General features: G+C 38.7%; 1 protein-coding gene across 1 annotated transcript in view; it reads right to left on the bottom strand.

Moving 5' to 3' along the window:
• Positions 1–20,559, bottom strand: part of RNF212 (ring finger protein 212) — a 30,109-nt gene extending 9,550 nt beyond the window's left edge. The window contains exons 1-8 of the mRNA XM_026647791.1: positions 20,448–20,559; positions 17,138–17,199; positions 12,787–12,861; positions 9,254–9,310; positions 3,974–4,032; positions 2,978–3,042; positions 2,820–2,889; positions 1,485–1,530 (exon numbers count right to left, since the gene is read on the bottom strand). Coding sequence (XP_026503576.1) covers positions 1,485–1,530; positions 2,820–2,889; positions 2,978–3,042; positions 3,974–4,032; positions 9,254–9,310; positions 12,787–12,861; positions 17,138–17,199; positions 20,448–20,559 — 546 coding nt within the window. The remainder of the gene's footprint in view (positions 1–1,484; positions 1,531–2,819; positions 2,890–2,977; positions 3,043–3,973; positions 4,033–9,253; positions 9,311–12,786; positions 12,862–17,137; positions 17,200–20,447) is intronic.
• Positions 20,560–24,971: the final 4,412 nt, after the last annotated feature.

Raw genomic sequence — 24,971 nt, 5'->3', positions numbered from 1 at the left:
CACGCGGCAGGCAGGCTCCCCCGTCGACTCCGCGGTACTCCTCTCGCTGAGGTGGAGTACCGTAGTCGATGGCGAGCACTTCCTGGTTCGAATTATCCCGTCCAGACCAGACGCGATAAATCGAACCCGGAAGTTCGATTGCCAGCCGTCGAACTACCGCGGTAGTGTAGACTGGCCTCAGACAAAATACTGGAGATAGGGTTGATAGCATATATTAGTAACTTAAGGATAAAAAAATTACAAGACTGTTCAGACCTTATGTAAGATAAGAACAAGGAAAGATTGGAGGCTAGTGCCACTACAGCAAAAAGTTAAGGTTGTCTGGGTGCCTTAACTGTGCATTTGCATCCCTTAAAATGTTGAGATTTCTTTTAAGTGTAACCTTACCTCTAAAGTTCCTGCATAAGGACGATTGAGGATGATTACAACATTCTTGTAATGTTAACATATTGGGATTCATTTCAGAACAGATTTCAAGCATTTTCCTATATAACTTGGCAATGGCATGATGTGGCTAAATCCCTATTTATTGTATTCAAAGGATGGACTATTAGAAACTAACTGCTAGAATTTAACAACTAGTGCTTCAGAAAAACATCCTTGTTCTGAAAAACATGCAAGCACTTAAACATGCTGTGATAAATGAGGGGGGTGGGGGAGGTAGCTCCCTTTTATGGACACCCAGCCAGCCAGTTAGCTATAACTTTCTTCTTGGTAGCTGTTCTCTACTTGCTTTACCTGTAAAAGGTTAAAAAGTCTGACTGCATGCATAGGAGAGCATTCTGCATTCTCCCGGAGAGCAGGGACACAGCTGGAACAATGCTGTAAGAGCTTGCGCCAGGTATGAAAAATCATCAAATCATACCTAGAAACTACAAGGTTTGAAACCCCAGATATGTAAGTAGATCAGGAAATATCTAGAAAGACGCGATTAGGTTTATCTTGCTGAGGGTGCAATCCATCCCATCATCCAGATCGTTAATAAAGATGTTGAACAAAACTGGCCCCAGGACCGACCCCTGGGGTACTCCACCTGATACCAGCTGCCAACTAGACATCGAGACATTGATCACTACCCGTTGAGCCCGACAATCTAGCCAGCTTTCTATCCACCTTATAGTCCATTCATCCAATCCATACTTTTTTAACTTGCTGGCTAGAATACTGTGGGAGACAGTGTCAAAAGCTTTGCTAAAGTGAAGATATATCACGTCCACCACTTTCCCCATATCCGCAGAGCCTGTTATCTCATCATAGAAGGCAATCAGGTTGGTCAGGCATGACTTGCCCTTGGTGAATCCATGTTGACTGTTCCTGATCTTTATTTCTTTATGGCTTGTGGAATCAGCCTTGACTCATGCTTAAAAATAAGCATGTACTCAAGCATTTTCCTGAATCAGGGCCTAGGAGTTTAAGAGTTGCTTTATACAATGATTATTAGAATATAGGAGAACTCAGGTTTGTATACATAGAAATGAACTCACTTTCCTCATTGGGGAAGGTACAGGGTCAACCTCCATGGATTCTATCCTAGTAATGCAAAATAAATGTGCATGTTGTAATAATAAATAACAAATGTATTCTAATTAAAATAATATTAGTGAAAATTATATGTTATATCCTCACATTCATGAATGACAAATAATATATTATTGCAGTATTTATTTTACTATTTTAGTTAATAGAAATAAATTCATTTACAGCTCCTTCATTTGTATAGACAATATTATTCTGAAATATGAATAAAACGTGTTGTTTTAAATGGTATCAGTTACAGGTTATGAGATCTGCTCTGCTGTGAAAACATGGAGAATTATGGCTGGGATTTTGAAAAGAGCCTAAAGGAATGAGGTGCCAAATCCCTTTGAAATTTAATTGGATTTGGGCATCTAACTCATGTAAGATCCTTTGAAAATCCCAGTTTGTGTGTATAAATGAGAGGAAAGCAGATTAAAAACAGCATTAGAAACAGATATGAAAAATATGGCCAATATTTTAAAAAGCGATTAATAATTTGAGGTTCCTAACTTGAGACACATTAAGGGGATCCTGATTTTCAGAAAGTGCTGATCTCCCACACTCTGAAAATCAGACCTCTTTAAGTCACCTCAAATGGAGCTCCAAAAATTAAGTCTCTCAAAATGAAGTGACTACACTTTTGAAAATCTTGATCCATTTTTAAAGAAATTAATGTTCATTGTATTGTCATGTACAACTTAATATAAATGCAGATTCTGACGTGATATTGGTCTCTCTCGGACCAAATTCTGCTCTGAATTATAAGTTGTGCAATTCCATTAAAGACAGTGTGAGGTTTGCACAGAAGTAAGTCCATAAAGAATTTGGCTTTAAATTATTTTAGAGATTGAAACGAAAATATAGGTAGGAATTATGGTCCCAATTCAGCATGGCTTAAGTACATGCCTAACTTTAAAGATGTGAGTAGATCCACTGAAATCAATGACATTACTCAAATGCTTATTGTTGGGCATATGCTTTACTACATTGCAGAACTGAGACCTATACCAGTAATACAACAATATTTAGTATTTAGCAGATTAAACTAATTGCATCCTGAATTCATTGACTACTGTATCATAAATAGCTGTCGTTCTCATCAACTCTTTAGTCTCACTACTGAGGAGAGACTAGATACTAAAATTAGAATATATATTAGTGTTTGGGCTCATAGCCAGCAGGACATATACTCTTCTAAAGTAATAACACAAAGTAAATATAAGAGGCTTTGGACAAATACTAATTTTAAACCTCTCATTGTTCCTAAGGTTTTCTGTGATAATTCATGGATCTGTACCTACATTTCTGAGGTTGATGGGCAGTTGGGATGAAGTGTGTATGGAGAATATCCAGTCTGTTTTGCTGAAGGAACTAAAGTAATTAAACTGAATGTTAGAGCACTATTACAATCAATGGTACATATTTCATAATTAATGTTTTAAATTAGTACTTCTCTTACTGGAAATGGGATTTCTAACTGTAGAGGAAACTGACGATTGAGTAGTTTGTTGGGGAGGCCTCATGCTAAATGCAAAACAAAAGTTACAATAGACATAAAATAAACAAAACATATGTTTGAGTTATATAACTATCCTCTATTGCTCTTTTAACATGCCAAAGTTGCTCATAAAAATGCATATGATTAGCTATAAAGTCTATTGTATGTGTATTATATTGTCCACACCAATCCCTCTATGCATAGCAATATCTACTTATGGTAACATCTGGCAGACTATCTTATTAAAAGGCCCAATATTATTAATGTACAAGTAATTGCAATTAACTCTGCAACCTTAGTTTTGTGAATTTCCGTAGTCTTTTTAAATAAAGTTTTCAAGAAAAAATATTGACATGCTTGTGTTTATTCATTAACATATCATCCTGCATATGGGATGCAGGAGGCTCTGATGTTTGTGTTGCCACTGGAATCCTGGTGAGTACAGAAGCTTTATTCAGAAAACCATAAATCACATGGAAAACTTGCCAGGCCCATCAGACTTTTTGCAAACATTTCTAGATAACAAGGTGAAGTTTTAAAAATTGACTTTAAAAGTCCACATCATACAAAAATGCTTGTCTCATAGTATAGCAAGTAATTTTCAAATGTACATCCATTCAGATCTGAGTTATTACCTGGTACAAACATAAAATATGGACAGCAAAATTTTTTTAACTTCTTAGAATACTTATTGATTTGAATGTTAAAATAAGAAGCTTGTTTCCTGTCATGTTATGTTCATGTGGGAAGAGGTAGGATAACAGAAAACATCATTCATTCATTTCTAGAAAGTTAAATAATAAATTCATCTACTCACACAAGTATGTATCATAGGAGACAGAGGCAAATAAGCATGATTCTTTTTGTATTTTAATTTATATAACTTCTTGTTAAACATGCGGTATTCCAAATACAAAGCATACTTCAAACTTATCTTTGCTATGCTAAGCCTCTTACCATTGAATCTGATGTATCTGTTGTGTTGCCTTCTTAAGAGATTCTTCTAATTTTGCAATCTATGACATAATCAAAGACTTATAGACATTCCATTTGTGCGAAACACAGTTTGATTGTCAAACACATACTTTTATAGAGAGTTTACTGATTGAATCACATTTATTCTTAGATACTATTGCCATACCAGTACACGGAAAGAATTAGCATAGTAGTGGGTATATGGATCTATTTTATTTCTGAAGATCTACATGTCCATGTTTTTTGACTGACAAACTTAAATTTTGATTCTAGAATGCACTGACATGTTACAAAGCTCTGGTAAAGTGATACTGAGAAGAGAGTTTAAAGGAAGTTTGTTTCTATCTTTCTTCTCATTTTTGTCCCTGATATAAAAGTGGAGTGAATAAGAATGAAAATAAATGAAAAACCCCAATATAAAAGTGTTATCACAGATTTCCTTTCTGAGATCTGAAATGCAATTAGCTTTTTAGAGTCCTTCTTTGTACTTTGACTTGATTCAAAAAGAATTTTCAAGAGATACAATAGATTGTATTACACACACAAAATACATTAAAAGAACATTATTAAGATTTGCAAAGTCAAGCACTCTAAAGGTCACAACTCTGCTAATGAATCATGTGCATGTAAATATGATTTTTTTTCAGTTTGCTTTTGTAGATATCTAGGAAATCAAACATTCATACAAAAACTATGATAAAAGAACATTATTAAGGCAGGGGCCTATGGAAAAATAGTATGTAATCAGGTTAGTTGTGTCAGGTTAGTCACACAGAGACAGAGGAAAAATGGACATGAGCAACAAAAACAATTTTATTGGTAAAAAAGGAATGTAGAGTGTCTCCAGCATTCGGTAAAGATGTGCTGCAGTATTCTTCACACAGCACCACTTAGTAATTAAACATTATAATGCAGTGTAAGCTTTCCACCACAACTACCCTTATATTTTTCTTTTTCTGCTTTTTAACAATTTTAAAACCATGAAACTATTTTTTAAAACCAACTTCAAATTTCAACATGTGGCCATCTGCTATTTCCTGTCCATTCTTAAATCATACTGTTTGTTTTAACTATCCGGTCAGAACGGGTAACAACTTGGTGACTAAGATGCCTTTTATTTGCAGCAGTTGTCTCTGGCAGTTCTGGACTAGGTGAATCATCTCCTCCTGGTTCTGCATCTGCAGCTTGTAGAGTTTGCTCAGTTGATTGTTCAAACTCTGGAACGAACTGAAGATGTCGATAGTTTCTGTTGAACGCCTCACTATCTTCTCAATAGAGTATGCCAGGGGTCGGCAACCTTCGGCACGCGGCCCATCAGGCATGGCCCCCCCTGCAGCTCCCAGTGGCTGTGGTTTGCCATTCCCGGCCAATGGGAGCTGCTGGAAGCTGCAAGCAGCAGGGACATGCTGGCCGCCGGTTCCCAAAGCTCCCATTGGCTGGGAACTTCGAACCGCGGCCACTGGGAGCTGCGGGGGGGCCATGCCTGAGGACAGTCAACATAAACAAAATGTCTCGCAGTCCGCCAGTGGATTACCCTGATGGGCCACTTGCCGAAGGTTGCCGACCCCTGTCATAGACTAAAACCAGGGCCGGCGCTTCCACTAGGCGACTCTAGGCGGTCGCCTAGGGTGGCAGGATTTGGGGGGCGGCATTTTGCCGTCCCTAGCAGCAATTCGGCGGCGGGGGTCCTTCCGTTCTGTGTCTTCGGGGCGCTTCGGCGGCGGGTCCTTCACTCGCTCCAGGACCCGCTGCCGGAGCGCCCCGAAGACGCGGAGCAGAAGGACCCACGCTGCCGAATGCTCTGAGGAGGAGCGCTGCCACCTAGGGCGGCAAAAACCCTGGCGCTGCTCCTGATTAAGACCTTAAACTGCATCTCCCCATTCGCCTTGTGGAGTTCAGCTGGGATGCGAAATCATGCACACTGTTCCTTCCAATATGATGGTCTGTCAAAGATGAAGCTCTCTCATGCATGAGGAATTATGATGAAATTCTGCAGTTTCTATTGTTCCTCTGACACCACGTCAGCTTAGTCACACAGAGACAGAGAAAAATGGATACTAGCAACAACAACTTTATTGTAAAAAAAATAATGTAGACCGTCTCCGGACTCGAGCACTCAGAGAAGATGTGCTGCAGTAATCTTCAAACAGCACCACCTAGTGACTAAGCATGATAATGCAGTTTAAGCTTTCCATCACAATCACGTAGTTAAAGATTCTATCATAGTGCATATGCATAAATAGGTTGAATTAAGGTTGTACAAACAAACTTAATTCTGGCATTTCCTAACTTTGGAGTGTTTGACTTGCAAACTTAATGATGTTCTTTTAACATAGTTTTTTGTATATAATTTCCCAGGTTTCTATAAAAGCAAACTGAAAAAAACCCTCTGCCCATTGAGCTAATGGAATAACTGGAAGCAATAGCAGGTTATCCTCTGTGACACCCTATACCCCACGTGACACCCTGTACCTCTTTTATATGGTTATTATGATATGTTTTGTAGAAAGTATGCCTTGTGAGGTATCATTTAAAAACTCATAATCTGCTGAACATCATTGTACTATTAAGATGTGTGTAACATCACTGCATTTACAATTATGAGATTTTCACTATATGATTGTTGCTGAAATGTATTGTAGTATTGGGTGACTCCCACAAACCATTTTCTCAGAGAAAAAGGCACACTGGAAAGCCAGCAAGGTGCTAAAGAGCCATTGCCTCTTTAATCAGACATTCCCTGTGGGGGGGAGGGAGGTGTGAACAAGAAATTTACAATTCATCTGAAGGACATCTTGGAGTTCACGTACACAATGGAACTGCCTGGCCCTATGACCCAGCAAGGATTTTTCCAGCACAAAAGAGTTGGAGTATAAGAAGGGGAAAAATTCCTCTAGCCACCTCTCTTCTCTCCACCTTATATCACTCTACTCATAACATCAATAAATGCCCGAAGAACACTGAAGTAAGGGGAGTGGTCACAGGCTGAAAGAAAATCCAGCCTGTGAACTGAGAACTGTGAACTGAGAATTGCTTGCACCATCTGTTGGTCCTCAGAATTATTCTGGATAGCCCTGAGAGACTTTTGGGAAACTGGCAGATTACATCATCTCTGCTGCCATTTGGAATTATAGACAGTGACTCACCTGTCCATATATTATACCTGCTTTGACATCTCAATAACTCTCATTTCCTTTTCTTAGCTAATAAACCTTTAGTTAGTTTACTATTTAGAAAAACTGGATGAACACAAGTCCATGGGGCTGGATGCGCTGCATCCGAGGGTGCTAAAGAAGTTGGCGGATGTGATTGCAGAGCCATTGGCCATTATCTTTGAAAACTCATGGCGATTGGGGGAGGTCCCAGATGACTGGAAAAAGGCTAATGTAGTCCCCATCTTTAAAAAAGGGAAGAAGGAGTATCCGGGGAACTACAGGACAGTCAGCCTCACCTCAGTCCCTGGGAAAATCATGGAGCAGGTCCTCAAGGAATCAATTCTGAAGCACTTAGAGGAGAGGAAAGTGATCAGGAACAGTCAGCATGGATTCACCAAGGGCAAGTCATGCCTAACTAACTTAATTGCCTTCTATGATGAGATAACTGGGTCCGTGGATGAGGGGAAAGCAGCGGATGTGTTATTCCTTGACTTTAGCAAAGCTTTTGATACAGTCTGCCACAGTATTCTTGCCGGCAAGTTAAAGAAGTATGGGCTGGATGAATGGACTATAAGGTGGATAGAAAGCTGGCTAGATCGTCGGGCTCAACGGGTAGTGATCAACGGCTCCATGTCTAGTTCGCAGCTGGTATCAAGCGGAGTGCCCCAAGGGTCGTTGCTGGGGCTGGTTTTGTTCAATATCTTCATTAATGATCTGGAGGATGGTGTGGACTGCACTCTCAGCAAGTTTGCAGATGACACTAAACTGGGAGGAGTGGTAGATACATTGGAGGGTAGGGATAGAATACAGCGGGACCTAGATAAATTAGAGGATTGGGCCAAAAGAAACCTGATGAGGTTCAACAAGGACAAGTGCAAAGTCCTGCACTTGGGACGGAAGAATCACATGCACTGTTACAGACTAGGGACCGAATGGCTAGGAAACAGTTCTGCAGAAAAGGACCTAGGGATTACGGTGGACGAGAAGCTGGATGTGAGTCGACAGTGTGCCCTTGTTGCCAAGAAGGCTAACAGCATTTTGGGCTGTATAAGTAGGGGCATTGCCAGCATGATCGTTCCCCTCTATTTGACATTGGTGAGGCCTCATCTGGAGTACTGTGTCCAGTTTTGGGCCCCACACTACAAGAAGGATGTGGAAAAATTGGAAAGAGTCCAGCGGAAGGCAACAAAAATGATTAGGGGGCTGGAGCACATGACTTATGAGGAGAGGATGAGGGAACTGGGATTGTTTAGTCTGCAGAAGAGAAGAATGGGGGAGGGGGATTTGATAGCTGCTTTCAACTACCTGAAAGGGGGTTCCAAAGAGGATGGATCTAGACTGGTCTCAGGGGTACCAGATGACAGAACAAGGAGTAATGGTCTCAAGTTGCAGTGGGGGAGGTTTAGGTTGGATATTAGGAAAAAACTTTTTCACTAGGAGGGTGGTGAAGCACTGGAATGGGTTACCTAGGGAGGTGGTGGAATCTCCTTCCTTAGAGGTTTTTAAGATCAGGCTTGACAAAGCCCTGGCTGGGATGATTTAGTTGGGAATTGATCCTGCTTTGAGCAGGAGGTTGGACTAAATGACCTCCTGAGGTCCCTTCCAACCCTGATATTCTATGATTCTACTATAAAATTGGCTACCAGCATTGTCTTTGGTGTAAGATCTAGGGTACCAACTGATCTGAGTAAAGTGATTAGTCTCTTGGGACTGGACGCAACTTAACTGCGGTGTGATTTTTCATGTAAGTAACCATTTCATCACAATGTCCAGTTTGTTTAAGTGGCAAGGTAGACTGGAGAGTCTCAGGAGTCTGTGACTCCATGGTAAGACTAATATAGTGAGCCAGCAGTTCACATTTGTTACTGGCTTGGTGAAATCTAATTATAGACTACACCACCAGTTTGGGGTGTCTGTCCTGTTTTCTGACAATCTACCCTGAGGTAGGCATTCATGGTTGTGAACCACTCCAGACACCATGACAGGTGCTAACACCCCCCTCTTAATAAGTAGGAAAGTCCAATCAAAATTTTTTTTCTAAATATAAACCAAAGAAATAAGGCACACAAAACAATCCTCCTTCCCACCCAAAGTCAAGCTTAGTTACCTTTCCTCTGTAGTATGCTAATAAGCGTCTTCTGTGTTTTTCTTGAAATTCTGAAATCTAAAAATAAAACTTGTGTAATGGTTTTCAACTAATCATATGGACAAGTTGGGGGGAGGGATAGCTCAGTGGTTTGAGCATTGGCCTGCTAAACCCAGGGTTGTGAGCTCAATCTTTGAGGGGGCCACTTAGGGATCTGGGGCAAAATCAGTACTTGGTCCTGCTAGTGAAGGCAGGGGGCTGGACTCAATGACCTTTCAGGGTCCCTTCCAGCTCTATGAGATAGGTATATCTCCATATTATATTATATTATATAAGTTGAAATCGCTTCAGTTATAGTACATTTCTACAACATGAAGGAAAAAGAAACTGAAGTAATTCCCATTTTTTTTATTTTTATATGTTTTTATATATCATTTAGGTTCAGATCCAATAAAAACACTCTCCAGTTATACACCAAGGTGGCAACTAAAAACTTGTAAAATGTATATGTTTTAATCTGGAGTGGCCTGCCTAGGAGATGGTGGACTTATTTTATTGAGTTTGTTTTTAAGACCATGTTCAATGACAAGGGAGAAAAAGAGGAAGTGTAGTTTTCCTACAGTGTTTGCCCAAAATTTATTCAATATAGAGTTAAACACAAACACAAATAAAATGGCAATATAAAACATACTATGTCTTATTGGCTATTATAGCTTGTCTTGTAAAAATATATTCTGTTAATTACAAATATTGTCCGAGTGTGACACATGGCTAGAAAGAGTTTAACATCCTGCAAAATAAATAACCCTCAAAAGACATGTGGGGAGATAATGTTTGTGTTTTTGTGTATTTACATATGTATGAGTAGGGTCGACAATGTAATCAACAGTCCCCGTCTTTGCTGTATTCTGATAATACAGAGATCAAAAGAACATCCTATAATTTAAATGAATTGTAAACATGATATATATCAGTATTCGTCTCTCTTTGAAATGTACTGTGAATGTTGGAGGAACAAGTAAATGGCCGTAAGTTAATTTGTATAGCCAAGTACCAGTGATGGACCTCCTTCAAAGTCATCCTAATTACCTTTTGTTCCCTGAGGAACTCCAACTTGTCAAAAGACATAAAATTGTAAAAAAGATCTTTGGGTCTTGATTCTGTCATCTCAGATCTGCTTAGGCTTCATCAGGGGAAGTTTGAGTTGCAAGGCTGAGGTCCCAGTTATGCTGCTCCACCCTGAATATGATATTTGGACATTGGACTTTAACCTATGAACTATTTCTAAAAGAACTCTTTGCAACAACAAATCTCACCATCTCTGCTATGAATCTGCACCTAAATGAATTGAACTCATTTCTGTATGTATATTGATCTTTTAACCATCATCTCTCTTTTTTGTTTTTTAATAAAGCTTAGTTTAGTTAATAAGAATTGGCTGTAGCGTGTATTTGGGTAAAAGATGGAATATTCAATAACCTCAGAGGTAATGTGTCCGATCCTTTGGGAGTAGTAGAACCTTTTATTTTATATGATGAAATAAGATTTTCAGAAATTGTCATATTTGACTTAGGTACCTGGATGGAGGCCTGAGGCTGGATCACTTTAAGGGAACTATGTTGTTTGGACTTCTGAGTAACCAGTGAGGTAATAAAGAAGCTGTTTTATGATGGTTGGGTAAATCTAAGTATTGGAATATCCACCAGCTTTTTGGGGATTGTCTGCCCCATTCTTTGCAGTTCACCCTAATTGAGTGACCATAGCTGGCCCCCACTAGGACCCTGGTCACAGTGAGACATCCTACTTAGTTGTTAATACTACTTTAGTAAGTAGTAACTCTTGCTGAACTCAAAAAATAATTTCAAACTACTTGGAAACTGGCATATTGTGGCAAATCTCACTAATATGAAGTAGCAGAGTATAAATTTACACACAATAGTTACCCTTGGGTTAAACACATAATATATTTTTCCAGCAGCTGGAAAACGAGGCCATGCCAGGTATATGTTGTTTTTGCTTTCAGAACTCATTGAAAGGCAGTAAAAAGAACACACACTCTAGCAGTGAATTTCACAATTATTTTATTAAAATAATATTTTATTTGGGGTTTGACAAATCCGATTGTCAAAATACTAATGGGGCTAGGATGTGATCTGTAATGGTCAGTGCAGACAGCACTTCTATTGTAGGTGGAAATGTATCTTTATCTTAGGTTTAAGTTGTCTTATTTGTATATTATGTTGTTGTCATAGCTGTGAGGGAGGGGCAGCTAGGAGGAAGTTCAGTCCTGTCTCTGTGTGCTGGAGTTGTTACTTGCAGTGTTCCAATAAATACTTTTATTTCTATAAGCAAATATTACAATGCCTAGTCTGTGAGGCCAGGCTCACGGTGGGAATGGGTGTAAGATAAACTGTTAACTGTACATATCAACTGGGCTGGAAGAGAAACAAGTGACTCTCTATATGCTAATTTCTTGTGGCCGTGTCAAAATGGCATGAGGTGTTTTGGCAGTAAAGTATTAGGCACAGGAAAAAAAAACAAAGGCTTGGGTTGCTGATCAAATGTTACTGATAAAGAGGCTGTGAATATAAAATAGTGGAGAAGCAAGAATAACCAACCTCTCTGTGCCCCTTACAGGGAAATAAGAAATATATTGTACAATAAAAAACAGAATCCTAATATATTCGGATCTGGGACTCAGTACCCAAGCCATGTGCCATGTCCTAAATGAAACTTGGATTTTGTCACATGAAACTGTTCATTTTCTGGGAAATTAAGAAAGCTAAGAGTTTACTGGAAACTATTGAACAGACATCTGAATAACTGTCTTTTGATTCTAACTGTAGTCTTGAAAATTTCTGAATGGATTCTGAATTGTGCACATTGAAACATTTTCTATAGACTATTCATCTAGACAACATCCAAATGCTCACATGAGTTTCTACATCATATTTTCCTTCCCCCTCCCTTTGAAACATTTTGTGGTTTGTATTTTTTTTTAGCCATAGCATGTGGTGCCAACAGTGATTTAAATTTACCTGTTTAATTTCTGATATAGCCAATATTTGATACTTTTTCATTGCAAATATTTATGCATCATTAAAATAACAAGAAGTAGTGATAATTAGTATGAGATTAAGACACAAACAGTAGCCCTGATGCTTTCTTAAGCACCTTGGAACTGTGTACTGGAGAAAGAAAATGTGGAAGTTGAACTATTCATACAATTTTTCCCTTTACACTGAAGTTAATAGAAGCTGCAAATGGTTAGCACTTTGAAAATCAGGCCACAGTGAGTTGGTCAGTCCAAAAATGCCAAAAAACACAAAACGGGAACAAAAATCAACTAGCTAAACGAACAAAAAAACAGAGAAAAGAAATGAGGAAAACTGGAACTGCTAGACCTACAACTATACTGACAATGAGGAAAAAATGGGTTAGGAATGAAGATAAGTCAGTTTCTAAAAAACAAGAAAAAGCACACACACACAAAATCTGGATTCTGATTGACAGATGGCAACCAAATCTTGCAAAACAAGTTTCATAGGACTCACCTGTGTAATTTCTCTTGAATATTTTTTGCATAACATATCTATTCCCATAAACAGTGATTGAATTTCAGGATTTGTCTGCAGAGAAAGAGTAACTAAATGTTACCAAAATTAATGTCTACAATATAGCATTGTAATTTTTTAAAAGACAGAATTAGTGGCTGAAGAAAATGTAGTGGATATCATATTTAGGGTAAAATTTTCAAAAGTGCCTTTATGACTAAGGAACTTAGGTTCCATTTTCAAAAGTGACTTATGTACTTAGGAGCCTAAATTTCATTGACTTTTAATAAGGCACTTTTGAAAATGTTACCCTTGGTACTTAGAAAAGCTTTAAAATACAGCATTACATTAAATGTTCCATAAACTGATTGATTGAATGCTTGTACATGGATAATAAATGCTAATGCAACAAGTTGTAGGGTGGTATCCAGTAGGAAGATGCAGAGATTAAGTCTGGTTTCATTCAGTATCTTTTTAATAATCTGGAAGAATTTTTAATAATATATTTAAACACTATAGATAATCTATTAAACAAATGTGCTTCATATAGCTAAGAGTGAAAATTTAAAAGTGAACATTCATGGAGAGTAATATATGAAGAAGTGACAGTTTTCTTATCCTGGTATTTTATAAGTGAGGCCCCTAATATAACACAATGGTTTGCTGAAATTTTTAAATATGCTGCATAATTGTGTTCCATATTTTAAGCGCGCATGCAAAAAGTAAATACCTCCATATAGTGGCAAAGAAAACCCTTCCTAATTGGAACTGAGTTTAAAATTGATGTCTGAAGAGCCTGAAACAAGAATTCTTAGAGAAGCGTGAGATATTTTCATTCATCTGTAAAGGGTGCTGACTCTGAAGCCGAAGGACACATGGTCTACATAGCCATATGAACTATTTCAGAGCTGAGCATTTCAGCAGAAATTACAAGCTAATGTGACTATCCACTATTGTTGGATGCAGTAGCATACATTAAACATTTTGTAGTGGGACAGCTACTTGCTGAGGTGGGTAACTTCTCCCCCAAATTTTAAGTCAGCTCTGCCCCCAAAAAGTTGGAAAATTTGAGTTCTATCCATTCCCCAGTAAGAAAATCTCAGCTGCCTCCTGAATGCCAAAAGAAAAAAGCCACCTCTCATAGTTACTTTGGTGCCAAAATCCCCAGCTGTTCCCTACTCCATTATGAAACCTCCTGAGTTTTACTAAAAAATGTCTACAGTGCAATTAAGTATTTTCTCTTAAGAAAATGTGGTGCATTTTAAAATTTGGGGGTAGTGTATAATAAACTGAACTTAATATCAAAATAAATAACATAATACATGATGATAGCTTTCTCTGAAATGTTTCTGGTTCTGTGTTCAGGAACAACTAGACAGGATTTCAATTCATGGATGAATAGATAATGTAAAGAAGTGGGACTATAAATTTATTAGCTGTTGTAACTTTTTAGGGGAGAGACTAGTCTGTACAGAAACATAATGGAATGACAAATATAAGTGGGATAATGGAGCACTTGCCTATCAAATATAAATGAAAGACAGACTAGATTGTAGAGGCTGGTAAGTAGTGCTATTCAAGAAAGATTTAATAGACTCTGAGATATAATTTCTTTGATAAAATTTTCTTTCCTGAAGCTTCTGCTGGGGCAGTGCCCCTCCACATTGCCTTCTAACATAATGACATGGTTGACCCCCTATTGTTTTACCATGTAAATTATGAAGCAGTTATCTAGTTCTCATTGAGTGAACATTTTGTATACCTATATAAATATAAACTAATGCACACTAACCTATCTTTTATTCAAACTGAAACCTGTGCTAGCAAATCTCAGTGACCTTTATTCACCAATATAAGAAAATAAAATTTCATCCAGTGAGCAACCATCATATTCATACAAGTGCAGTATGCATATTTAAAATGTATTTTATGGACAAGCTATAAAATTTATTTAAGGTTCTAGCAAAGAGAGAGGTTCTTGAATTCATGCTAGAAATCTATTAAATGAAGAACTCCACTAGGAAGAGATTTACAAACCATCAAAAATAAGGGTTTGTAACAAATGTTTAGATTATTATTGTATAAAGCAATATTGGATGTTTTTATAATATCCCAAAATAATAAACACTGAGGCTTTGATTCAGCAAAGTACTTAAGCTTGTTCTTCAATAACGACCAGTTTGGTGACTGAAGTACAAAAATAGTAAAAATATAAAGCTATACATGACAACCATGCACTAATTGAAAATGTGACCCTTCAGCTACCCCAAATAAATAATGTAATGAGGAGTTTTAGCACATTTATAGGGCCCTATCCTGATTTCACTGAAGTCAGTTGGGAGTTTTGCCCTTTAGAATCAATGGGGTCAGCATCATACCCATAAAACTTACTAGCCATTTTTCATCTCAGGTCCCTAAATTATGGAGCTCAACCATTTTTTGTGTGTATGGATGCTTAATTATCATTCCCATTGATTTACTTAAGCAAGGCTTACTGATCACCACTAGTACCTTTTTAAACGATACAGTAATTAGCTACCTTTCAGTTCTCCAATATAGTAGCAGGTTTTAATGAAACAGTTAATCCTTTTGTTAACTGCTCAGCCACTACACTCTTGAATTCCTTTAGAATGCTTGATGTTTTCCATCCAGTTCTGGTGATGTGTTCCAATTTAAGATTGAAATCCTGGCCCTACTGACTTCAATGGCAAAACTCCCATTGATTGCAATGGAGCCAGAAGTCACTATAATTTATCAGTTTGTTGACATCTCAATCTCTGACAGTGATTCATTGATTTACCTGAAAATAGTGGGTGTGACCTGGGCATGTAAATCCCAATATCATTTGTGGTGAAACTGATGCTAAGAAATAATGAAACTTCTCTGCAATGTTCTGTCCATCTTAATTACTCCCTGGTAGTCCAGCAGACCCATGGATTCCTACTTATGATATATTTTTTAAAAACATTCTTATTTGTTCTTATGTTTTGGTTATTTGCTGTCAAATTCTTATGCTTCTTAGTCTCCATTTTACATGTTACCTGCCAGAGTCTGTCTCCTTCTGCTGGCTTCAGTTGGGCTGGATATCCATTTTTGAAAGATAACTGTTTTGCTCTAATAACATTTTGTGCTCTGCCATCTAATTATGCATCCTTTTTTTTTTGGTCTGTATATGCATGCCTACTCTAACTCTATTTTGGTATGCTTAAATAGCCTCCATACTAAGTCTAAGGATTTTTGTTTTTGTCTTTAGGGTCTTTTTCATTAGCTTCCTCAGTTAAACCATTTTGAAAGTTCAGTATCATGATGCTGAACTTAATTATCTTGCGATCAGCTATTATAATGAGCCTTAGTGATTCATCTGTTGTTATTCCTTGGCCTGATTCTTGTGTGTTGCTTAGGACTATGTCAAGAAAAGTCTCTCCTCCTGTTATAGAGGACAGTAGTAAAACTATTATCATATATTTACATTCTTATGACTTGAGTTTTATATTCATACATATTCTACTCAAAACTAATACATTTTAGTTCAATAGATTTTATATTATTTTTGGTATAATGGTACTTCCCCCACCTCTACAACCTAATCTATCCTTATTGTATGACTTAGACCTTAATAATAGAGGATTCCATAGCATAGGCTTTTGTTTGTCATGCCACCAAGATTCAGAAATGCCTAGGCCATAAAGATCTTCTTCAATTGCCAGACAGTCTAGTTTACTTATTATTTCCCTTTAAGCTTCACACATTGATGTTGATATAGATATCTACACACATTTAGGGTGGGGTTTTCAAAAGCACTTAGTGTTGGCTTAATTCTGCCCCACTGAAGTCAATGGGAGTATTAGCATTTCTAAGTATTTTTGAAAATCACACCCTTTGAATTTTTTATTCTGGCTAAGTTTTTCCTCCAATCCAAGAGCCAGAGTAACTGGTGCAGGTTGCACACTTTTTGTGGAGGGCAAAAAGGCCACACTCAGTACAATGAACTGTAGTGCACAGGAGGACAGGGTTAATTTACCCGAAATCTGATAATAACATGGAACTTTCTACTTTTTGACAATCACTTCTAACCTTTTACGTTAGTCACCAACTTGCTTCTTGAAGAAGTTGTACTGATTTGCTGCTGACTTCTGGGGTGTATACACTCCAGGCTATATATAGTTGTGTCTGAAGAAATCCATAAATGTACCCTATATAGTAACAGAGCATCTATGACTACTGTCAAAACGTTTGTGAATGTCCATGTACAGCTGACAAACAAAAGGAAAGTATATTGTAATGAAATAACTCTACTGTTAAGGAAACTACAAATTAGTATAAAACAAATATTATGAAAGCCTTAATTTACCTTTTTAGAAAGAAATATTGTACGGCAAGGAGCTCTACAAATCAAACATTCATCTTTTTTGCCTGTAAAATAAAAATGAATGCCATAGGAGTGTATGTCATACAGCATATGCAACTTGTTTTGATGCTTAGACCTTGTTTGTATCAAGAATCAAAGAGGCTGTACATAATTGCAAATAAAATCATATAAAGAGTTAGATTTTTCAAAAATGTGAACACACAGTTGCACAGGGAAAAATGTGCAATGGCTCCCAGGCCTGAATCCTACAGACACTTATGTATGCAAGCAACTTTATGCACAAGAGTAGTCTCACTGAATCCCGTTGTTTGAGTACTTCTGTTGACTTAAATGAGACTACTCACATGCTTAAATTTAAGTTCATGCTTAAATGATTTGATGGATGAGAACTAACCAGAGGTATGACTTTAAGATATTTTGGGCCCAATTCTGCCCCCACTGAACTCAGTGGGTGAAATTTGTGAAGTCTTGACTTCAATAGAATTTCACCCTTTGTGTTTTTTTGTCAGTGACTTCAATATAAGCAGGATCAGACTTTATTCCTTAGCATAAAAGTAATCATTTTCTAAAATATGTCTTTATTATTTGAAACACATTAACAATTATTCTAAATAGATACACACAATCATAATATTTAAATACACTCGTTATCTTCCTTGATAGTTGACTAGATATGTCTTATGTATTTATACAATAGCTATTTGCTTACTGCCTAACATGTTGAGTATCAATGTTTATAATGATGTTTGGAGATGAAGAACACTGTAAAAATGGTATTATAACAGGTAGAAATAGTATCTGAATTCACACCAGTAAAAACCTACACTCTATCAATTTTCTTCTCACTCAGACTTTATTAAGAAGGGACAGATGTGAGACACATTTTAGTTATGTTCAGTTACTGGGGCTGCACTTTGGGCACCTTCCTCTTAAACAAAGCCACTGATTACACTAGCTAATTCTTGAAGAATTTCTTTAATTTTTGATATATGAATTTTTGTTTTTTTTCATAAACCTTCAGAAAAACCAGAACTGTTGAAATGACATCAGAGTCTGACAAGGAAAGAGAAGAAATGCCATATTTTGTGTCTGTCTGATAATCAATAGGGGTGGCATCCACGAAGGTACTTCAGTGCCTAAACCTCAGACTTCGGTGCCTAAATCCCAGTTTTGGCTTTTGTACAATCCATAGGCACCTAAATTCACTCAGTGCCTAAGTTTTTCAGAGTAAACATTTTCTAGGCACCTATATTTCAGAGTCTGGGCATACGCACTAATGCCTCCCTCTATCTGTCCAGCAGTCTATGTGCTGCCTAAGCTCCAGAGCAATTTGCAAAGCCGGGGCAAACAGGTGCACACAGAGACCATTGACTGGATGGGGTTCCATTCAAAATGCATACGAAGGACAAGATGGTGCCTGCCTTATAATGTTTAGCCCAGTGGTTAGAGCACTCAGCTAGGATGTGGGAGACCTACATTCAATTCCCCCTTCTCTGCCAGCTGGGGAGAAAGGGAGGGTTTGAATAGGTGCCCCTATTCAAATCCTTTGTGGAATATGCTCTAACCACTGAGATATGACATATTCTGACTCCCTCATATTCTCTTGTTGAAGCTGTGGCACTATTGGATAAATAATGAAAGAGTGTCTGGAGCCAGGGCACTGGAGCCAGGGTCTCCCACATACCATGTGGGTGCCCCAACCACAGGACAAGAGAGTCATTCAGATGCTTTCTCTCTGGCCCAATGACTATTCCACTGTGGATAAATACTTAAAACACAATTGGGCCATTTTGTGTGGTGCGAGGTGCCTAACTCATTCCCTCAAAGAGGCTTAGGTGCCTAAGCTGCCTCACTCCACGTTGTGTGTACCAGTTCATGGACCACTAAGCAGAAACAGGCATCTCCCTGCAACCTGGACTTTTGTGCCTATCCCGGAGAGAGGAGCAGGGCCTAGCACACAACTTTCTGGTTAACATCTCCCATTGGCTAACTTAGGCAGCTCCTTGCCTACTCTGCTGGCTTTTGTGAATTCCATTCTGAAGTATCTCTCTCTCCCCATTTATTGTAGAAGGAGCCTAAGCACCTAACTCAGCTTTGTGGATCACAGAGTTGCTCCTGTGATTTTCTAGACACGTAAGCGTTAGCTGCTGTGACACTGAGTGTTGCAGCGCCTAAATCCCTTTGTGGATCCCACTTTACGAGCTTGATATTTCCAAGAGAAATCTGCCTCCCCTATGCTTCTGCCACAGCTCCTAAATATATATTGTAAGGCTTCCAAAATGTAGCTGATAGGCCAGATGCATAACATGGAGGTCTAAAATTATTGCAGGAACTCCCCCTTTTTAAAACGTCCTGCAGCTCTCAAACAGTAACGATTTAAATGAGGAAAATTTATAATAATAATATTGTAGTGGGGTTTAAAATGTCTGAAGCAACTAGTAAAATCTATCTTATAATGTAAATCCCATATGTTGAAATCTGTTATAAAATTAAAGCAAAATTAAACAGTTCTTCAGAGTGAATGAAACAGTGCATGTCTGCACCTTAATCTGAATCAGGCAGTGAATGTGGGGACCCTATCTGTCTTGCCTCAGACTTTTTACTAAAGCCTGAGATTTTGGGATGCATAAGGCATGATTCCAAAGTATCAAGACCTTGACTAACACTATAGTCAGATAAGGAGTTTTTTAATTCAATTTTTTAAAATTTTAATTTAGAAAACATTTAATATTTGTTTTAACGAAACCTAAGGTAAGAAATTTATGTTAGGTGATTTAAAAAAAAAGGAAACTCTCAGGCGTTTCAATTTCAGTGGACAAATACCATGCAGCCCTATGATCTTTTGACTATATGAAGGCGGAGGTTGCAGGGGGGGGGGGGGGGCGGCGGAAGGGGAAGGAGGAGTGCGCACAGTCTCCTCATAAAAAGACCTAGTGGCTAGTCTGCTCTGTTTCACACTGATTAAGCTCACACTGCCCTTCAGCCACAAGCTAATTTGCTAGAGTGGCCAGCATAGGTGCTGGAACTAGGGGTGCTACTGCACCTCCTGGCTTGAAGTGGTTTCCATTATATACAGAGTTTACAGTTTGGTTCAATGGCTCCCAGCACCCCCACTATACACATTGTTCCAGGACCCCGATGGCCAGTCGGAAATATTGCACAGCTCTTGATGTGACCCTGATGGGTTGACGCACCACCAGACCTGCCACCCTCGCTCCCTGCCTGAGCCCTTAGGCCAGGGAGCTGCATGGCCTGGGACAGGGCACGTCTCCCTCTCGTGATAGGCCATTACCTTTCTGAAGACACGGCTCACAGATAACATGGCCGCAATTGGTGAGGCTGAACCTTGGCGTGGCCGTTCGGGGCTGTCGGAAACACACGTTGCAGAACACCAGGGCAGCCATCTTAATGGGGGAGCTGGGGCGCTAATGTGCCCGGAGAGCCCAACCACGATGGAGGCTGTCTCGTCTCCTGGCCTTCCAGCCGCTGCAGGCAGCATTTGGCAGCTGCACCCGGAGCGGTGGCAGTTCGGGGTTGGAAGTGAGTGGCAGTTATGAGGGGAGGGAATTCCAGCTGCCAGTCACCCGCCCCTCCCCCACCCAGAGGGTAGTGAGCGTGTGAGGGGAGATTCACTAACCCCACCCCCCCAAGAGGGCAGTGAGCATGTGTGGGGAGATTCACCCCCGCCAAGAGGGAAGTGAGCATGTGTGGGGGATTCACCCACCCCTCCCCCCCAAGAGGGCAGTGAGCGTGTGTGAGGGGGGATTCACCCGCCCCTCCCCCGAAGAGGGCAGTGAACATGTGTGTGTGGGGGATTCACCCACCCCTCCCCCCCAAGAGGACAGTGAGCACGTGGGGGGGGATTCACCAACCCCACCCCCCAAGAGGCTGGTGATCATGTGGTGGTGGGGGGGTTCACCCGCCCTTCCCCAACCAAGAGGCCGGTGAACATGTTAGGGGGGAGTCACCCGTCCCTCCCCCACAAGAGGGTGGTGAGCATGTGTGTGTGGGATTCACCCACACCTCCCCCCCAAGAGGGCAATGAGCATAAGAGGGTTTTTTTCCCTCACTCCCAACAAGGTGGTGAGCAGATGGGGGATTCACCCACCTCCCCCCACAACAGGACGGTCGGGGAAATTTACCTGACCTTGCCACCCCACAGGGGCGGAGAACCGGGTGAGGGGCAGAGATTTTCCCACCCTGCTCCTAGCACCCAACAGTGGTGAGAGGGGCAGGATTTATCCGCTCCTCTCCCCTAACAGGGCGATGAGGTGGGATGGATTTACTCACCTCTGCCCAACTACCAGGGAGTTTATATATATACACATTGCCATCTGATGGCATATCAGAACAATAGCATCCCCGATATCATTCATAAGTTTGTGGGTTCAATAAGATTGTTAATATTAGAGCTGGCCAAAAATTTTCCGACAGAACAGTTTTCAATTAAATCAAAACATTTTGCTGGAATGTATCAATTTCATCTAAATTTTGGGGTAATTATCAAAATGTTTTGTTTCTATAATGGCAAAACATTTTATTCATGTAAATTTGAAATATTTCATTTTGACTTAATCATCATCTCATTTGACTTTATTGTTTCCACTATAGTATAATATAGCTGAGATGAACATTTTCTGACCATATTAAAATGAAATGCTCTGATAAAGTCAAAACAAAATATTTTGGAATCTATCATTTTGTGAATAATTCTGAGACTTTGACTTTTCATCCCTATTTGAGATAAATCCAAATTTCAAAATCTCAATTTCCCACAGGATGGAAATTCTGGTTTTTTTCGTGGTTTTTTTTTTTTTAACTAACTCTAGATAAAAGGTACCACAGATTGTTTCCTGTGTGCAGCTCTTAACAGAGATGAGCATGCAAATACTGATTTTGTCCATACATGGCCAGATAAACAAATAACCACGTACTGGCACAAATGTATTCCTTCTATTACAAATCAGGCTTAAATGATATTCAGGAATCATTCTCTTTTACCTGCTAGAATCTGAGCTCAGGTTCCTTCTGCAGCTGATGATATCACTAACAGTTAAATCATGCTAAGAAAGGCACTTCACTGGTCTGCTCAGCTGCATGTGTTGTTGATATTATCAGCATATGCATGGGAAGCACAGATCCCAGAACGGAGGTCCTGGAATGTATGAGACAAAAAAATAATTACTTTTAGAATACCTTTCTTAATTTTCAGAATAGTGGTGGAAACTGTTAGTGATTTAAGATCAGTTAAGTGCATTCTAAACAGTTATATGTATTCCTTTTTCATTTGTATTAATGGTGAAAAGACAACAAAAATAAAAACTCCTGCAACTCACAGTTCCAAAAGTGCTTTTTTTAGGAATATTTTGTATTATGAAAAAAGACATCATTCATTGCATCTATTTACTTAATTTTATTAAGCACCTACTGATTTACATCTTTCAATAACTGCATTTCAAAAATACAATGTTAGAAACTCCCCGGTGATGTGTAACAATAGAACAATCAGTTCAGGTTGGACTAGATGACCTCCTGATGTCCTTTCCAACCCTGATATCTATGATTCTATGATCAGTTGCATCTGGCAACTCTTTTAAAAGGAAAAATATTAGAATGTTCAGCTAATTAAGCAATCTAAATAGCTGAATATAGGTAGTATTTTATAATAGAATTTTATCTAGACAAACTTGTTAAATCAATAGATGGGTACAATAATCACAACTAGAGATAGTCAGAAAATGGTAAAACTTTGCCATGAAAACTTTTTTTAATTTTTGAGGATTTTTTTTTAAGTAAAAATTGATTTTAGGGTTTTTTTACATTGAGGAAAACAAAGGCATTTTTGGTTGAAAAAAATTTCAAAAGAAAATTTTCAACCATCTCTAATCACTACTCTAAATGCTGCCCTGAATATAAGCTAGAGAAATGTGAGAACCATAAACTTATCAGGAGGAATTGGTCAGGCTTTTAGGTTGACCTGCTGCTATCCAGCATAGGCTCTCAAAGGTTTGGATCCATGTTGCTTATTGAAAGAAACATGATTCAGTATCAATTTCTAAATCTTATTAAAAATCTTAAATTAAAATAGAATCAAGAAAACATGTCACCAAAGCCAAGATATTAGTAATACTAAACTAAACTAAGAATAAGACACTATCATATCATAATCTAATCAAGCCAGGTAGTCTCAATATTGGACTGAAGTTAAATCATCAAATTAATGCCAGAGATGTAATCAATCCTTATATAACTTTTAAGAGGGAGGCTAATTGTCCATTTATTTATAAATCCCAAAGAAGGAATTTTACTAATGTCAATCAAATCAATAATTTGAATCTGGCTAAATAGCTTAATACAGAAACCAAATTATTATCTAATGTTTGAACCACAACCTTAGAGCCAATTATAAAACTTCCTTCTTAACCTTCAGTTAGTATGCTGTGTCTAACCCAGCGGTTCTCAAACTGTGGGTCGAGACCCCAAAGTGGGTCATGGCCCTATTTTAATGGGGTCTCCAGGGCTGGCTTAGACTTGCTGGGATTCAGGGTCAAAGCCCAAGCCCGAGGGCTTCAGCTCTGGGCAGCAGGGCTAAGGTTACAGGCCCCCTACCTGGGGCTGAAGCCCTTGGGCTTCGGCTTTGGCCCTCCCAGCCTGGGGCAGTCAGACTTTGGCTTTGCCTCCCTCCCTGGGGTGGCAGGGCTCAGGTGGGCTCAGACTTCAGTCCCCCCTCTTGTGGTCCTATAGTAATTTTTGTTTTCAGAAGGGGTTCGTGGTTTAATGAAGTTTGAGAACTCCTGGCAACCTTTTCTCATCCAACCAAGTATTATAATATACACTTTAACAGAACACTCAATAATAAGCCAATGTTTAACAATCGTGTTTACCTGATGGTAATCCTAATGGCTCTAGACTTCTAAACACAGAACAAATTTCAATGAGTGTCTTTATAAGACAATATTTAGAGCTCTTTAACCTGGAGAATGTTTCTTTCTGGCACCTTCCCTGTGTGGGCTTTATAAGTGCTCTCATACACACAGCTCTCAGCAAATAATGGATTTTTTTGGTTTGGGGGCTGGACCAAAAGTTTGAAACACCTCCCCGCCCCTCTGAAAAAAACCAGGTTTCATTCAAACCCCCAATTTAAAAAATTTTTTTTTTCATTGAATCGAAACAGAAAAAACTTGAATTTAGAATCAACCAAAATGTTTTGAGTTGACCCAAAACAAAATCTTTTGGGTTTTTTGATTTGTTTCGAGTTGACTGAAACATTTGGGTTTACACAAAATGATTTATTTTCATAAGTTTTTCATTTTGATTTGACTTTACAGGTGGTTTTCACCTTTTTTGTGTGAGTGTGTTGTTTTAAAACTGGTGAAATTTAAAAATTAAAAAAAAAAGAATTTAAAACATAAAATTGACTCATTAATCAAAACTATTAATTGAATTTGACCCAAATTAGGCAAATAGTTTCAGATCACCCCCCCCCAAAATTAATTTTTATGTTGCAAAACAATTAGTAAAAAAAAAATTGCCTAGCTCTACACACATATGTGTGCACACAACCACACTTTTATTTTCATATGCTAAAAATAAAGGATGGAACAGCTCCCGGAGAATTAAAAACAAAAGACTAAATACAAAAGGATGAAATATGATACATAAAATTATAGAGGAGTTGTGTTTTCTGGACTTTCTTCGTGTAGGAGCTGGAACTGCAGACAAGTTGCCAAATGCTGATGTTCTGCTGGCATAGCACTTCGCACTAGTAGACCTTCTTCAGGTGCAGGGAGAGACTGGTCAAAGGTAGAAATAGCCT

This window comes from Terrapene carolina, unplaced genomic scaffold (assembly GCF_002925995.2).
Source record: "Terrapene carolina triunguis isolate 2854851 unplaced genomic scaffold, T_m_triunguis-2.0 Scaffold66, whole genome shotgun sequence".
In the NCBI taxonomy this organism is placed as follows: Eukaryota; Metazoa; Chordata; order Testudines; family Emydidae; genus Terrapene; species Terrapene triunguis.
The sequence above is the reverse complement of the archived record's forward strand: the minus strand, read 5'-3'. Positions and strand labels throughout refer to the sequence as shown.